This window comes from Myxocyprinus asiaticus, chromosome 6, assembly GCF_019703515.2.
Source record: "Myxocyprinus asiaticus isolate MX2 ecotype Aquarium Trade chromosome 6, UBuf_Myxa_2, whole genome shotgun sequence".
Lineage (NCBI taxonomy): Eukaryota > Metazoa > Chordata > Actinopteri > Cypriniformes > Catostomidae > Myxocyprinus > Myxocyprinus asiaticus.
In genome coordinates this window covers 7,303,382-7,317,533 of record NC_059349.1, presented here as the reverse complement: position 1 = coordinate 7,317,533, position 14,152 = coordinate 7,303,382, and the positions used below count along the sequence as shown (strand labels likewise).

General features: G+C 39.3%; 1 protein-coding gene across 8 annotated transcripts in view; it reads right to left on the bottom strand.

Moving 5' to 3' along the window:
- Positions 1 to 14,152, bottom strand: part of LOC127442888 (gastrula zinc finger protein XlCGF26.1-like) — a 202,061-nt gene that overhangs the window by 86,431 nt on the left and 101,478 nt on the right. For 2 of the 8 annotated variants that reach the window (XM_051701209.1, XM_051701210.1), the window contains one exon: positions 6,687 to 12,814. The exons of the other annotated variants lie outside the window; for them this stretch is intronic. In XM_051701209.1, coding sequence (XP_051557169.1) covers positions 11,727 to 12,814 — 1,088 coding nt within the window. In that variant the 3' untranslated portion in view covers positions 6,687 to 11,726. Of the gene's footprint in view, positions 1 to 6,686; positions 12,815 to 14,152 lie in introns of those variants that run through there. 8 annotated transcript variants of the gene reach the window in all.

Genomic DNA, 14,152 nt, shown 5'->3' with positions numbered 1-14,152 from the left:
CCTCTGGGTGCAGTAGTAAACGAAAATAATCAGGACATTTTAGAAAAGACACAAAAACAAATAAACAATATTTAAACCGTACCAACACTACAATTTTCTGCATCTTGACCAACCTTTTTGGAAATTTCAGTATTTCCACATTCAAGTAGATAGAATGATTTGTATAAAAAAGATGCTAATTAAATGAATGGTGACTGAGGTTAACATCACCTCTAGTGTTCACCCATTTTTGTGTGAACTATCCCTTTCGTTTTCAGGGAAATTTGTCTTGTAGTTTGTCCTCCTGTTGTTGCCATAGTCACAGTGTCTAAAATGAACAAAAACAGCTGCCAAGTGCCAATACTTCCTTTTCTGCCACATAGAATATTCATTCACATGTGTCAGATATTAATATTTCCTATGTTTGTTGTGTGTGTGTTAGAGAGAGTACAGGTGCATCTCAATAAATTAGAATGTCATGGAAAAGTTCATTTATTTCAGTAATTCAACTCAAATTGTGAAACTTGTGTATTAAATAAATTCAGTGCACACAGACTGAAGTAGTTTAAGTCTTTGGTTCTTTTAATTGTGATGATTTTGGCTCACATTTAACAAAAACCCACCAATTCACTATCTCAAAAAATTAGAATACATCATAAGACCAATAAAAAAAACATTTTTAGTGAATTGTTGGCCTTCTGGAAAGTATGTTCATTTACTGTATATGTACTCAATACTTGGTAGGGGCTCCTTTTGCTTTAATTACTGCCTCAATTCGGCGTGGCATGGAGGTGATCAGTTTGTGGCACTGCTGAGGTGGTATGGAAGCCCAGGTTTCTTTGACAGTGGCCTTCAGCTCATCTGCATTTTTTGGTCTCTTGTTTCTCATTTTCCTCTTGACAATATCCCATAGATTCTCTATGGGGTTCAGGTCTGGTGAGTTTGCTGGCCAGTCAAGCACACCAACACCATGGTCATTTAACCAACTTTTGGTGCTTTTGGCAGTGTGGGCAGGTGCCAAATCCTGCTGGAAAATGAAATCAGCATCTTTAAAAAGCTGGTCAGCAGAAGGAAGCATGAAGTGCTCCAAAATGTCTTGGTAAACGGGTGCAGTGACTTTGGTTTTCAAAAAACACAATGGACCAACACCAGCAGATGACACTGCACCCCAAATCATCACAGACTGTGGAAACTTAACACTGGACTTCAAGCAACTTGGGCTATGAGCTTCTCCACCCTTCCTCCAGACTCTAGGACCTTGGTTTCCAAATGAAATACAAAACTTGCTCTCATCTGAAAAGAGGACTTTGGACCACTGGGCAACAGTCCAGTTCTTCTTCTCCTTAGCCCAGGTAAGACGCCTCTGACGTTGTCTGTGGTTCAGGAGTGGCTTAACAAGAGGAATATGACAACTGTAGCCAAATTCCTTGACATGTCTGTGTGTGGTGGCTCTTGATGCCTTGACCCCAGCCTCAGTCCATTCCTTGTGAAGTTCACCCAAATTCTTGAATCGATTTTGCTTGACAATCGAAAGGCTGCGGTTCTCTCGGTTGGTTGTGCATCTTTTTCTTCCACACTTTTTCCTTCCACTCAACTTTCTGTTAACATGCTTGGATACAGCACTCTGTGAACAGCCAGCTTCTTTGGCAATGAATGTTTGTGGCTTACCCTCCTTGCGAAGGGTGTCAATGATTGTCTTCTGGACAACTGTCAGATCAGCAGTCTTCCCCATGATTGTGTAGCCTAGTGAACCAAACTGAGAGACCATTTTGAAGGCTCAGGAAACCTTTGCAGGTGTTTTGGGTTGATTAGCTGATTGGCATGTCACCATATTCTAATTTTTTGAGACAGTGAATTGGTGGGTTTTTGTTAAATGTGAGCCAAAATCATTACAATTAAAAGAACCAAAGACTTAAACTACTTCAGTCTGTGTGCATTGAATTTATTTAATACACGAGTTTCACAATTTGAGTTGAATTACTGAAATAAATTAACTTTTCCACAACATTCTAATTTATTGAGATGCACCTGTATATGTGTGTAGTGCAGTCTTCTGGAGTTACATTCAGACACACACTGTCAGCACAAAAAGAGAAAAAGCAAGATGACCCATTACTTTTTTAAACATTTTAAAATTCTATAATATTTTGCTCAGACTAAGAATATTGTGCTGTTTTTATTTAATGTAACTAAACTTATATGGTCCACACCAGTGTTGGGTAAGTTACTCTAAAAAAGTAATTAATTACTACTAATTACATCTTCTACAGTGTAATTAATTTACTGTACTAATTGCTCTTTCTGAAAAGTAATTGCATTACTTATTACTTTCTAAAATCCTGATCAACCTCAACCAGAGGAAAAAATACAAGGATAGACATGAAACATTTCTTTAAATTTTTTTTTTTTCAAATAAATCATATAAAATAAATAATTATTGAATTGGCCAAAGAATTTAAGGGGGCAGCGTTAAATTAGAAAACATACATTTTAACATTAGATGTTAAATTTCGATTTTAAATTAACAATTGTTCTAGAGTCTATACAGTATTTAACACAATTACATCAGAAGTAACTGTAATTAAATTACTGAAAAATTAAGAGTAATCCCTAAATTTACTTTTTTCAATGAAAAAGCAATTTCATCAAAGTAATTAATTATTAGTAATGCATTACACCCAACACTGGTCCACACACATGAAGCATCTTTATTATCAAATGATAATATATTACTGTAATTATGTGAGGTAAATGTAATTTTCAAGAACTAAAATAAAAAAACACAAATATAAATGTTAATTGTATTTTTATTGACTAACATTAACATAAAAATATTTAGGCCTATATACAGTGCATTCAGAAAGTTTTCACAGCGCTTCACTTTTTCCACATTTTGTTATGTTACAGCCTTATTCCAAAATGGATTAAATTCATTATTTTCCTCAAAATTCTACAAACAATACCCCATAATGACAATGTGAAAGAAGTTTGTTTGAAATCTTTGCAAATTTATTAAAAATAAAAACTAAAAAATCACATGTACATAAGTAGTCACAGCCTTTGCCATGACACTCAAAATTGAGCTCAGGTGCATCCTGTTTCCACTGATCATCCTTGAGATGTTTCTACAACTTGACTGGAGTACACCTGTGGTAAATTCAGTTGATTGGACATGATTTGGAAAGGCACACACCTGTCTATATACACCTGTCCCACAGTTAACAGTGCATGTCAGAGCACAATCCAAGCCATGAAGTCCAAGGAATTGTCTGTAGACCTCCGAGACAGGATTGTATCGAGGCACAGATCTGGGGAAGGGTACAGAAAAATTTCTGCAGCATTGAAGGTCCAAATGAGCACAGTGGCCCCTATCATCTGTAAATGGAAGAAGCTTGGAACCACCAGGACTCTTCCTAGTGCTGGCCACCTTGCCAAACTGAGCGATCGGGGGAGAAGGGCCTTAGTCAGGGAGGTGACCAAGAACCCGGTGGTCACTCTGACAGAGCTCCAGCATTTCTCTGTGGAGAGAGGAGAACCTTCCAGAAGAACAACCATCTCTGCAGCACTCCACCAATCAGGCCTGTATGGTAGAGTGGCCAGACGGAAGCCACTCCTCAGTAAAAGTCACATGACAGCCCGCCTGGAGTTTGCCAAAAGGCGCCTGAAGGACTCTCAGACCATGAGAAACAAAGATTGAACTCTTTGGCCTGAATGGCAAGTGTCATGTCTGGAGGAAACCAGGCACCGCTCATCACCTGGCCAATACCATCCCTATAGTGAAGCATGGTGGTGGCAGCATCATGCTGTGGGGATGTTTTTCAGCAGCAGGAACTGGGAGACTAGTCAGGATCGAGGGAAAGATGAATACAGCAATGTACAGAGACATCCTTGATGAAAACCTGCTCCAGAGTGCTCTGGACCTCAGACTGGGGCGAAGGGTCGTAGTCCTGTTGGAAGATGAACCTAAGCACACAGCCAAGATAACAAAGGAGTGGCTCCGGGACAACTCTGTGAATGTCCTTGAGTTGCCCAGCCAGAGCCCAGACTTGAACCCGATTGAACATCTCTGGAGAGATCTGAAAATAGCTGTGCACCGACGCTCCCCATCCAACCTGATGGAGCTTGAGAGGTCCAGCAAAGAAGAATGGGAGAAACTGCCCAAAAATAGGTGTGCCAAGCTTGTAGCATCATACTCAAAAAGACTTGAGGCTGTAATTGGTGCCAAAGGTGCTTCAACAAAGTATTGAGCAAAGGCTGTGAATACTTATGTACATGTGATTTGTTTTTCGTTTTTTATTATTAATAAATTTGCAAAGATTTCAAACAAACTTCTTTCACGTTGTCATTATGGGGTATTGTTTGTAGAATTTTGAGGAAAATAATGAATTTAATCCATTTTGGAATAAGGCTGTAACATAACAAAATGTGGAAAAAGTGAAGTGCTGTGAATACTTTCCGGATGCACTGTACACTCACCAGCCGCTTTATTAGGTCCACCTGTACATCTACTTATTCATGCAATTAGTTAATCAGCCAATCGTGTGGCAGCAGTGTAATGTATAAAGTAATGTAGATATAAGTCAGGAGCTTCAGTTAATATTCACATCAAAAAGTGGAAAAAATGTGGACTGAGGAACAAGATCAATATATAATCTGTTGTTTAATATAGTTGTAGATGAAGTGTGGCATGTCACTGTTTGAAATTTCTTGTCAACTGCATTATTTATCTTTTAACAGACATTTTCAGCTGATATCATATTGGCAAAAAGCTGGGACGAGGAGGGTTTGGAGCCGTCTACAAAGGGGTTCGCCTCAAGGATGGCTTGAATGTGTCAGTGTTATTTACTTATATCATCTGTCTCAACCTCTTTTCTCACTCTATTCTCTACAGTCCCTCTTAATGTATCTCATTTCCGCTTGATCCGTTTAGACGGACCAAAGCCTCTACAAAGGCTACTTTTAAATTCACAAATGCACAAAACTTTACAAGTCTGTTCAAGATTATTGAAATGAACTGACCTCTACACTCATGTTAACTGTTACTATTTCTCACACAAATCCCTATTTCTTGGTTTGTAGATCAGGTGGCTGTGAAACTGGTCAGGAAGTTTTATGAGGAGTACATAAGCATAGTAAGCTTATATGAACGTTAACCACATGCTACACGAGTTTGATTATACAAACTACCATCGACAAAAGCTGGTCAAAGACTAAATCCTTATAAGCTATCGTAATAATAGTCTTTTTTCTTTTCTGATCATCCTGAACCCCTTCCCACAGAAGTGGCTCTGACCATCCTGGGCAATAGGGGCCCCAGCTGTGCCAATATAAGCATTGGCTTCATCCTTTCCGTTTTTCAGCTAAATGTAAGATAATGTTTCTTTTTTGTATGCACAATTTGAGTTGCATAAACGGCAAAATAAATAAAATATAATTCAGCTGCTGGATTGGGAGGAGCAGGCTGAATTTTACATCATGGTGCTTGAGCGTCCCTCACCCTATGAGGATTTGTTCGGCTTTGTGCAGCGCCACAAACACAGACTGTATAAAGGGCTAGCATGGTCTGTCGTAAGGCAGGCTGTGCTAGCTGCTGATATATATGCTGTTGTCTTGGAGTGCTGCACCAGGACATCAAGCTTGAGAACCTCATTGTCAAAAGGTGGAGCTGCTTGACTTCGGATGTGGGGACCTCCTTAGGAAGAGTGCCTACATGACATTCACTGGAGAGTGTTATCCCTCAAAGCTGTTGTTTGGGACATTTTGAATCATCTGTATGTCACCATTACACATGTACATTATATGGCCAAACGTTTGTGGACATAAACTTCTAATTAACAAATTTGGTTACTCCATTAAATCCAGTAAAGAAAAATCTTAATGTTTCTTTATGTAATGGCTTTGGCTTTGTGTGCTTCCAAATTTGTGGCAACTGTTTGGGGATAGCCCTTTTCTGTTCCAGCATGACAATGCCCCTGTGAACAATGTGAGATCCATAAAGAAATGGTTTACTGTGTCTGGCGTGGAAGAAATTGACTGGCCTGCACAAAGCCCAGACCTGAACCCCACTGATCACTTTTGGGGTGAACTGGAACAGCAACTGTAAGTCAGGCCCCATCGACCAACATCAGTTCCTGACCTCACTGATAGCCTTGTGTCTGAATGAGAGTAAATCCATGCAGCCATGTTACTACATACAGTATAGTGGAAAGCCTTCCCAAAAGAGTGGAAGCTGTTATTACAGCAAAGGGGGAAATTGATGCCTAAGTTTTTGAAATCAAATGTTCATCAAGCACACATGGTGTCCACAAACCTTTGGCCATATAGTGTATATGGTGGAGTGTCAATACAGTGATTAGATTTGATATGATTAAACTCTAGTGACAATGTAACATTTTCAGACAGAGCCAAGCTAACTTTTTCAGTTCTATCGAATATGAACCACTGTTTAAAAACACACACACACATCATTTATTTTTCAACATGCTAATTAACAGAGTAAAAAACAGACACATCTGAAAAAATCTTTCCTATAGGCACACAACGGTACTGCCCTCCAGAATATTCAGTGAAGGGCAAATACAATAGCAAGCCAGCGATCGTCTGGTCATTGGGAACGCTCCTCTTCCTGATGGTCTGTGGGTATTATCCACATGACATTGACCTGCACATGATGGATGCCAAGTGCTGGTCAAAGGATGGCTTGTAAAGAGGTGAGATCTTCATAACACCAAAGAAAACCAACTGTAATTGTTAAACAGAACAAAGAAAGCAAACAGGAAAAGTAAAATCTGCATAAAAGACGGTCATATGGATGATGCAGAAATTTTACAGCTTAGAAAAACAAGATTAAAGATAGCAGGTGTTTATGATAATAATCAGTCCCTCTCATCTCTTTGCACAGAATGCAGCCAATTTATTCAGGCTCTCCTGCAGAGTGAGCCAAAACGGCGGATGGGTCTCAAGAAGATACTTCGCCATGACTGGTTTAAGGTATTGAGCCTAAGATCAACTAAAAACAATTTTGAAGATAATATTTACTAGGGCTGTCATTCGATGTAATTTTTAATTGCGATTAATCACATATTTTTTGTAGTTAATTGCAATTAATCGCAGATTTTAAAAAAGCTGAAATTTGACACCATTTCCATCTTAGGAAAGAAAACAAAACAAAATGTAACAATATAATGCTTTATTAAAATTTTCAAAACAAAGCCTTTCACAATATAAAGATAGAAATGCATTAAATATCACCAATTCAAGTAACATTAAACATTTCCCAAAATCTTATTGGGAGGTTGACTTATTGAAAGAACTAGTCCCCATTGGAGTATTTATTCATTTCATATTTCTATATTCATCATTTTACATTTTTAATATTCATCTCATAACATTATTGATGCATTTTCAACTGCTGTGTAAATGCACTTATTCCTGCTCTGTGAAAATACACCTAATTGTCACTTCAGATGCAGCTTCTGTGCCTCCTTTGCTGTGTAAAGATGGATTTAGTCCCCATAGGTTTAGTATCCACTGCAATAGGCATTAAATCTCTTCCACTCTCATCCTCCACAACACGAATCTGCCAGTAGATTGTGACTATCCACTTTCCTACAGCAATCTCGAAGCTGCGTTCATGATTCGCGTCAGAGTGTCAATGCCAGTGTCCAGCTCCGCTTTGAATTCAACGGGAAAAGTGGATAGTTAAGACTTGGCATGCTTCAGTGGTAATTAAAAAGCACTGAAAATGCTTGATTTCTATCACAAGTCCAACTAAAATAATAGCGCTTAGTTTAGTTTGGTTATCAGATCATGTACAAACAGCCTAAAAATATTTTGCTGTGTTGTGGTTTAATTCCGTTGTGCCCTGGCTTTTCCACTGTGTTGTGGCTTATTTCCATTGTGTTATCAGCTTTTATTTGCTTTGCTCATTTAGCTGTGTTGTGCACTTCCTGGCCACCATAGCTTTCTAATGATTTTATGTCATATTATCAATCCATATACACTGCACAGATGACAAATTGTATGTGTATACCTTATGACATCTGCTTTCTTAAGTTCTAAAATGTCAAATTCTTTTCTTTTAGAAGGTTGCCTCCATTTTTGTACAATTTGTTTTATGTTGTTTAAACTTGCTTATATATGGTATTAAATGTAAAATTATATATAAAACCTTGTTTAATTGTGGCATTAAGTGAAATGTATTTAAACAATAAACCTTATTTCTGTTCTTATTTCAGGTCACTGCATAAGTTGTGGCGAAACAGAGGAAAAAAGCTCCCTGTCACGGCTGCCCCCTCTTTTCTCTTTATGTCAGCTTTGCGTCTGGCGGGTTGACATGTGTGGCCTCTTCATTCCTTCAGCCTTTGTGCCTGGTGAGGCTGGCAAGCCCGGGTTGAGTCTGGCACCTTGGACTGAGACAGCAATATTTGTGACTAGCAATATTGCTTGTCTAGGGATGTGTACATACTGTATACAGTTTGACTGGTTGCCACTGAATGGGACTGCACCATTTGCCCATCTCTCCACAATGAGGCCACTCATTGACATTCCCAAAATGCCAAAGAGATCCCTACCATGGCCGCCCAGAGCTCCCTGTCATTGCTGCCCTAAAAGCTTCCATCACAGCTGCCCAGAGGTTTCTGCCACAGGTGCACAGAGGTTCCTGCTATGGCTGCCCAGAGCTCCTTCTCATGGCTGCCCTTGAGGTTCCTGGAAAAGCTGTAAAGCTGTATCTGTCACAACTGCCCAGATGCAGCCACGAAGAGGTTCTTGCTATGGCTGCCCTTGAGGTTCCTGTAAAAGCTATACAGCTGTATCTGTCACAACTGCCCAGATGCAGCCACAAGAGGTTCTTGCTATGGCTGCCCAGACGCTCGTCACGACTGCCTCAAAGGTTCCTGAGAGGCTGACGTTCTTATGATGGCCGCCCAGAGATTCTTGCTATGGCTGCACAAAACTCCCTGTCATGGCTTCCCTTGAGGTTTCCTGTAAAAGCTGCCTGTAAAAAGCTTTTTATCATGGCCGGCCCAGAGGTTCCTATGAAGGCCACTGTAGAGGTTTCTGTCACAGCCGCACAGAGGCTCCTGCTACGACAGCTCAGAGGTTTCTTGTTATGGCCGCCCAGACGCTCCTGTCACCACTGCCTCAAAGGTTCCTGTAAATCTGACCCATATGTTCATATCAAGCCCAGCCAAGAGGCTCCTGCCATGGCCACACAAATCTCCCTGCCATGGCTGCCTTTGAGGTTCCTGCAAAAGCTGCCCAGTTGATTCTGTAAAATTCTATGTTTTAATTATGGCCAGGACAGTGGTTCCTATAATGGCTGCCCCAAAGGTTCCTGCCACAGATGCACTAATGTTCCTTTCATGGCCAAGAGGTTCCTCCCATGGCTGCACCAGAAAATACCGTCACAGCCACCCTGATGTTCCTGTCCTGGCCACTCAGAGGTTCCTCCCAAGGCTGCCCCAAAGTTTCCTGTGATGGCTGCCCAAGTGCTTACTGTTACAGCCACACAAAGCTTCTTGCTACGGATGCCCAGAGGTTACTGTCACAACTTCTCTAAAGGTTTCTGTAATGTCGGATCCATAGGTTCCTATTATGGCTGCCCCAAATGTTTCTGCCATGGCTGTACCAAAGTATCCTGTGATGGCTAACCAAGAGCATACTATTACGGCTGCCCAGAGAGTCATGGCCACCACAGAGGTTCCTGTCATAGCTGACCCAAAGGTTCCTGTAAGGCTGACCCATATATTCTTATCATGGCCTCCCCAGAGGTTCCTATAAAGCCATTCCAGAGGTTCCTGATATGGCTACACAAAGCTCCATCTTATGACTGCCATTGAGGTTCCTGTAAAAGCTGCCCAGCAATTTCTACAAAAACCTCATAGGTTTTTATCATGGATGGTCCAGACTGTCTCACTTGGACAGCACAGAATGGCTCACTGTAAACATGAAGCATCAGCAAAGTTAATGTAGCCATATTCTGATTAAAAAAAATGAATATTGATGTGCATGTAAATGTAGTCATTGTCTTCCCTCTAGGGTAATATAGTGTTTGTTTTTCATGACCCTTTAAGTACCTTTTGTTTTACACAATTGAAAAATAGCGAGTTGCTATCGGATTTCATGTTTACTTATGTTTATAGAAAAGTTAATATATTTGGTATATAATACACTTCAAATTAATGATCAGATTTATCAAAACATCCAATGAGTAATCCAAAATTAATCTGATTAGATTACCTAAAAGTGTAATCTAAATAGACATAGTGGATGCAGATACAGGGGCCACTGGTCCAAATCAGTGCCTGTCTGGGAGACAAACTTATGTTTAGCACTAGCATTAGTTTCATTGTTTGGATAAACCGCTCAGTTAGCCCGTCAGTCTGCGGTGATAGGGGTAGTCCTTATGTCATTTGTGCCTTAAAGCTTATACACTTGCTTCAGTAGTTGTGACATAACGCGAACAGAGTAGCGAATTAGTTTCAGTGATAAAGTGATGGGGAAAGGAGCTCTTAACGTTATTTGTTATACAAAACAAGCCTAGATGGAACTTGTGACAGAAATCAAGTATTTTTCAGCCTAAGGCACATTTTAATGACCACACAAGCATGTCAAGTCTTAACTATCACCAAAATACAGAATGAGACATTTTTTGTCTGCAAACGCTTTTCATGTGGATTTCAAAGCAGCGCTTAACCCTGGTGCAGACGCATATCATGAACGCGGCTTCACGACTGCTGTAACAAAGCGGATAGCCACAGTCTGCCTGCTGATTAATCTTGTGGATTTTAAGAGATTTAATACCCATTGTAATGAATATGCAACCTATGGGTAGACTAGTTCTTTCAATTCGTCAACCTCCCAATTAGACTTGTTCAAGTTACTTGAATTGGTGCTATTTTAGTGCATTGCTATCTTAATTCTGTGGAAGGCTTTTCTTGGAAAATGTTAATAAAGCATTATTGTTACATATTTTGTTTTCCTCCTTAAGAAAGAAAGAAATGCATTTTGACAGGAAAAGAAGTGTATGTGTATATATATATATATATATATATACATACATACACATACACACACACAGCACTGTGCAAAAGTTTTAGGCACTTGGGAAAAATTTTGCATAGTGAGGATGTCTAAAAATAATGCCATAAATAGTTTTCATTTATCAATTAACATCATACAAAGTCCAGTAAACCTAAAAAAAGCTAAATCAATATTTTGTGTGACCAACTTTGCCTTCAAAACAGCACCAATTCTCTTAGGTACACCTGGATACAGTTTTTCTTGATTATTACCAGATAGGATGTTCCAAGCTTCTTGGAGAATTTGCCACAGTTCTTCTATCAATTTCATCTGTCTCAATTGCTTCTGTCTCTTCTTGTAATCCCAGACTGACTCAATCTTCAGTAGGGGGCTTTGTGGGGACCATGCCATCCTTTGAAGGGCTCTCTGTTCTTCTATTCTATTCTATTTGCAAAAGTAATGTTTGGGAGTCTAAAATGTATTTTTTCTAATGACACACTAAAGCTAAAGATATAAATAACCATCTTAAGACAAATGTTTTTGTGAAACATCTTATGTGCCTTAGACTTCTGCACAGTACTGTGTGTGTATGTATATATATGTATATATATATTAGTCATATTTCACCATTATCAAAATCTGTGATTAAAAATTGTAATCAACTTACAGCACAAGACTTAAGGAGTCTTGGATAAGCCAATCTATTGTCACAATGTGAACAATTAACGATTTTCTCCCGCATGAATCCTTTGGTGCCGTTTCAAGTTGCCGGTACGGACAAAGGCTTTACCACACTCTGAGCACACATGAGCTTTTACAACAGTATGTATTTTCTGGTGTTGTTTTAAATTGGTCAGCTGTGAAAAACTCTTGCCACACTGAGAACAGTGGTGTAATTTCTCTCCTGAATGACATTTCATATGAGTTCTTAGGGTTGTTTTAATTGTGAAACTTTTTCCACACTGAAGACATGAAAAAGGCTTCTCGCCAGTGTGAATTCTCATGTGATCCTTAAGGCTTGCTTTGTCTGAGAGATTCTTTCCGCACTGAAGACATGCAAAAGGTTTCTCTCCAGTATGAACTCTAATGTGCCTTTTAAGACTCCCTTTTATTAAGAAACTTTTTCCACAATGGGGACATTTGTAAGGCTTCTCTCCGCTGTGAATTCCGATGTGAATGTTGAGGCTTCTTTTATGTCTGAAACTCTTTCCACACTGAGGACATATGTAAGACTTCTCTCCAGTGTGAATTCTTATGTGGATATTAAGGTTTCTTTTAAGTCTGAAACTCTTTCCACACTGAAAGCATGTGAAAGGCCTCTCGCCAGTGTGAATACTCATGTGATCCTTAAGGGCATTTTTGTCTATGAAATTCCTTCCACACTGATGGCAGGTGAACGGCTTCTCTCCTGTGTGAATTCTCATGTGGATATTAAGGCTTCCTTTTTGTATACAACTCTTTCCACAATGAATGCATGTGTATGGGGTCTCTCCGGTGTGAATTTTCATGTGCTCTTTCAGACTTCTTTTGTGTGCAAAACTCTTTCCACACTGGGTGCACGTAAAAGGCTTCTCTCCAGAGTGAATTCTGATGTGGATATTAAGGTTTCCTTTATGTCTGAAACTCTTTCCACACTGAGGGCAGGAGAAAGAATTTGCTGTTTTTGTTCTTCGAGTCCTCTTAAGTGAGAATTTATTTTCTGTCTGTAAGCCATTGAAAGATTCATCACCACTTAAGAAATGATCAGGTGTCTGATGTTTCTCCTCCACTTCATTCTGAGCTTTAATTTCCTCTTTCACTTCCAACAGCACTAAAATGAAAAAATGAGTCAAACATCAATACAAGAGGGATCAATGTGAAATAAAATCAGTGAACCATCTCAAAAATAAAAAGCAACAGAAGTCAAGTATTTATTTCTGCGATCTTTTTTATACTTAAGGTTAATTTTCATGTTCAGTGGCTTTTTCCTGGAATAAGTGACAAAGTTCCATCTGCCCCTCTGATTGAAAATGAATTCGCAGCACCAACTTCCACTGCTTAATGTCTACCTAAGAAAAACGTTGCCTCACCCGCTAGAAGCCAGTAATATTTTGTATAATATATTATTTAATTTTTTTTTTTTTTTTTAATAGCCTTTACAACAAGTAGGCTTAAACAAAATATCTCTATAGGATAGCCTTATAAAGAATTAGGCTTAGGGGTGGTCGCATCAACAAGGATTAATCGTCAATTTCGATTAAATCAAGGTTTATCTGATAACTTTGTTGCACCAAACTTTTAACCTTGTTTAAACATAATCCTCTGAGAGATGTTTAGCATATTATTTCTGTTTGTTATGGTCCGAAATGTTGGACCAGTTGGTTGAAATGTGTGCTTTCAAATTCGGTGTGCGAGTGCGGCGGCTCGTCTTGGTGAAGGTACGATTACCCGCTTCCCTATCCTTTGGATGCAGACACCGGACAGAGACGGGTCTCTAGAGGAGAAGTGTGAGTATAGTGTAATTTCAGCATTTAACAAGAGTGGTTACAAGCGACAGGTGATCGTTACTGCTTAAGGCCCAAACATACTCTACGCAAGTACGTGAACGCAGACGCACTTTGCTATGCAAACTCAATTTCACGCTCGATTTCACGTTGGTACTTGTATGAAGTATGTTTTGTCCTTTATACTTGTTTCAGTCAGCAGCATGGGCTGTTAATATCTGGCCACAATAGTGGCTCTGACGAGTGGAGGTGGTTGATCCGAGACCCGTGAGGTCCTTTTTTTTTCTTAAATTATGATGCCACATTTTAAAGTTTGTGACATTGTACATGCTGCTGTGACATTTTCTTAACCTCCTTGATCGTTCCCGTGTACTAATGATCTACAGCTAAATTCAGAATCCATCATGGCAGACTAAATTAATCAGAGGTGACCATTTTAATCACAGGTTAAAAGCTTAATCTTTGATTTGTTAAACCGTATTTAAAATTAAGTGGTGCAACACAACTCAAATTAAAATAAAACTTAAAGCGGTTTACTCTGGAGTTATTAAATAACGATGTTTTAATTATATCTCATCTTGTAAGCCGTGTTATTATTATGATGCCTATACCCATGTAGACTGAGAAGCCGATAATAAAGAGCATGTGCGGTTTCCCATAGCAGG